Raw genomic sequence first — 2,543 nt, forward strand, 5'->3', positions numbered from 1 at the left:
CCCATGCGTCCCCTGCCGCTGCCGCTGCGGCCACGTGGTCGCGGGGCTGCAGGCTGCACGCCAGAGGCGTGAGCTGTCTACCGGTGAGCGGGTCAGCACCGCCCAACCGACCATCAGAGCGCTCATGACGCTTCCGGCGACGCCTAGAGAATATCAAATTCTATTCGAAAAAAGACAAAAGAAACCCGGGGGGACTGAGGAAAGCGACTGCTGGCGGCTGCTGCCGGGGCGCAGGAGGAAGTTGAAAACGGTTTCTTATCGGTGTGCATCTCTCTTTTGTTTCAGGGCGATGTGGACGCGCACGGCGGTGTCCAGCTGCTGTGCAGCCTGCGGGACTACACCGTCTACTCGTGCCTGAACGCGCGCAACCAGCTCCGCGCGCCCACCGAGTGGGGCCTGTGCCTGCGGCCCTCGGGCGGCGAGAGGGACAACAACGAGGGCGTCGCCTCGCTCAAGTGCCTCGCGTGCGACTCTGAGCGCGTGAGGACCTGCCTGCTCACTGCCATGCGGCTCGCTAAGGTGAGTGGGGCTCCGGGATACCTGAAAAGAGCGACCTACACGAGCTAAATGCCTCTCGCCTATCGAAGGAGAGGGGCCTAGCTCGCTCTTTGCAGGTCTCTCTCACATCGTGTTGGAGGTGGTGTGGTCCTGGTACTAGTATGGGTCGACGGAGGATCTCACTTTCTTTTTTTCCTGTCGTTGTTGCAGTATGGACGTCAACTCAGGGAGAACTACCGTTCTTTCAAGAACAAGCAGGTGGAGAGCATCAATTCCAAAGATTACAACAGCTATACCGTTCCGATCGTAAGTATCTCTTTCGAGAGGATACTTCACTCGAAAAATTCAGTGTATACACCCTCAAAAACAATTTTAAAACATCAATTAAAAATCACAGCAAATTATGAGTTTTTAAAAAATGAGTTAGGTTCTTCTTATCTAAACCGTCGCACGCTTGAATTAATAATGAAGTACCCTTCGATTTCTTATGTGCTGCTGTGTGAAATAGCAGAGGCTCATTGGCGTGTTCCTGTTGCAGGAGAGCGTGCGCTCGCGCGTCGCCATGGACTTCACCGGCGCCGTAGGCCGCATCGTGGAGGACCCCAAGGAGGCCAAGGCGATCGCCGCTGCCGAGGGCTACTCGTGGAAGCGCCGCTGGCGGCGCATGAACCAGTCGCTCGCGCCCGGCGGCGGGCCCCCGGGGGCGGTCGGGGCGGCGGGGGCCGCGGGGGCGGCCGCGCTCGGCCTCGAGTCGGGCATCCACACGACGCAGCCCTGGTTCCACTCGGGGATGACCCGCGAGCAGGCTGCCCAGCTTGTCAGCAGGCACGGCACGGTGGACGGGTGAGTACTGTACAGTAGCGATACCCCCCGCCACGCGTACCCGCCACCGCGCGGCGCGGGGTAGTGGCAGTGGCGGACTTCCCCGCCGGCAGCGGCCGCCTCCTCGTCCCGTTTTGCTAATGTGCGTTTCCTTTTTGCAGCGTGTTCTTGGTGCGGGACAGTCGCAGCTCGCCGGGCGCGTTCGTCCTGACCTTCAAGTGCGCGGGGAAGGTGCTCCACACGCAGATCCAGCCGGTAAGTGCTCCCGCCCCTTATCGCGGTGCCATCTCTGCGGCGTTGCCGCTGCCGGTTCTCTATCTCACCTCCCTCTTTCTCGTGCAGGTGGTTGACCCCGTCAGAGACGCCATCTGCTACTCGCTGGACTCGGGCGTCACCAAGTTCTACGACGTGCTCCAGCTGGTCGAGTTCTACCAGCTCAACGCCGGCTGCCTGCCCACCCGGCTCACCCACTATGTCGTGCAGTCGCCAGCCTTCCACAACAACAATAACGGCATCACCACCTCCAGCAATAACAACAACAACCTGAGCAGCTCGAGTAACTTGAGCACGACGAGCAGTGGGAGCAGCAGCACCCCGAGCAGCCCCTGTGCGTCCTTCAGAGGGTCGGGGGCGCCGCTCCTCTCGCCCGAGACCACGGGACCGCCGTGCGCCTCCTTCTGACACCATCCCCTGGCCTCCGGGCGGGCGGGGGCCCTGGGACACTCGGCGAACGCTCGGCTCTACCGCCGCTACTGGCTGGTTGTGGACCACAACAACAATGTGACGTGAGTGTCGTGTGCAGGAGCGAACGAGGCGTTGGACTGTGTATATCTTTACTTCTAATGTACCTTATACTTTATTTGAATTTTTTGTGATCCGTGTCATTGTCCTGTGCTCATGAGAGTCTGATATGTTTGTGTGCTTGTGTCCCCTTTTGTGTTGTGCTTTGTTGTGGCACAGTTGTTGTGGACTCTCGGTCCTCATTGTTAATGGCCAAAGCTTTCATCATCACTTAAACGTTTAATGGAGTTTCTTAATCAACTGGATTTTAAAGCCCACCTTATAAGTTGATGCAGGTCTATCACACTTGCGTCGCTTTTCTGTGTGGTACTTTGAAAAAACACCTCCATGTTATGTCTGAGGTAAATTTACATTTTCACATCACATACTTTTACTTTAATTGAATACTCTTGTATTCTTATTGAATGTTCCATTTTTTAAAT

The 2,543-nt window shown here is 57.1% G+C and overlaps 1 protein-coding gene across 1 annotated transcript in view; it reads left to right on the top strand.

Annotated features, from left to right (window-relative positions):
- The window catches only part of LOC113210614 (growth factor receptor-bound protein 14), a gene marked incomplete at its 5' end in the record, with an annotated part of 161,671 nt that overhangs the window by 148,186 nt on the left and 10,942 nt on the right, over positions 1-2,543 (top strand). Inside the window, 5 exon segments of the mRNA XM_052271454.1 lie at positions 286-519; positions 709-804; positions 1,037-1,341; positions 1,482-1,575; positions 1,663-2,543. Coding sequence (XP_052127414.1) covers positions 286-519; positions 709-804; positions 1,037-1,341; positions 1,482-1,575; positions 1,663-2,001 — 1,068 coding nt within the window.

The sequence above is a fragment of the Frankliniella occidentalis genome, unplaced genomic scaffold (genome assembly GCF_000697945.3).
Source record: "Frankliniella occidentalis isolate FOCC.00 unplaced genomic scaffold, Focc_3.1 Scaffold162, whole genome shotgun sequence".
NCBI lineage: Eukaryota > Metazoa > Arthropoda > Insecta > Thysanoptera > Thripidae > Frankliniella > Frankliniella occidentalis.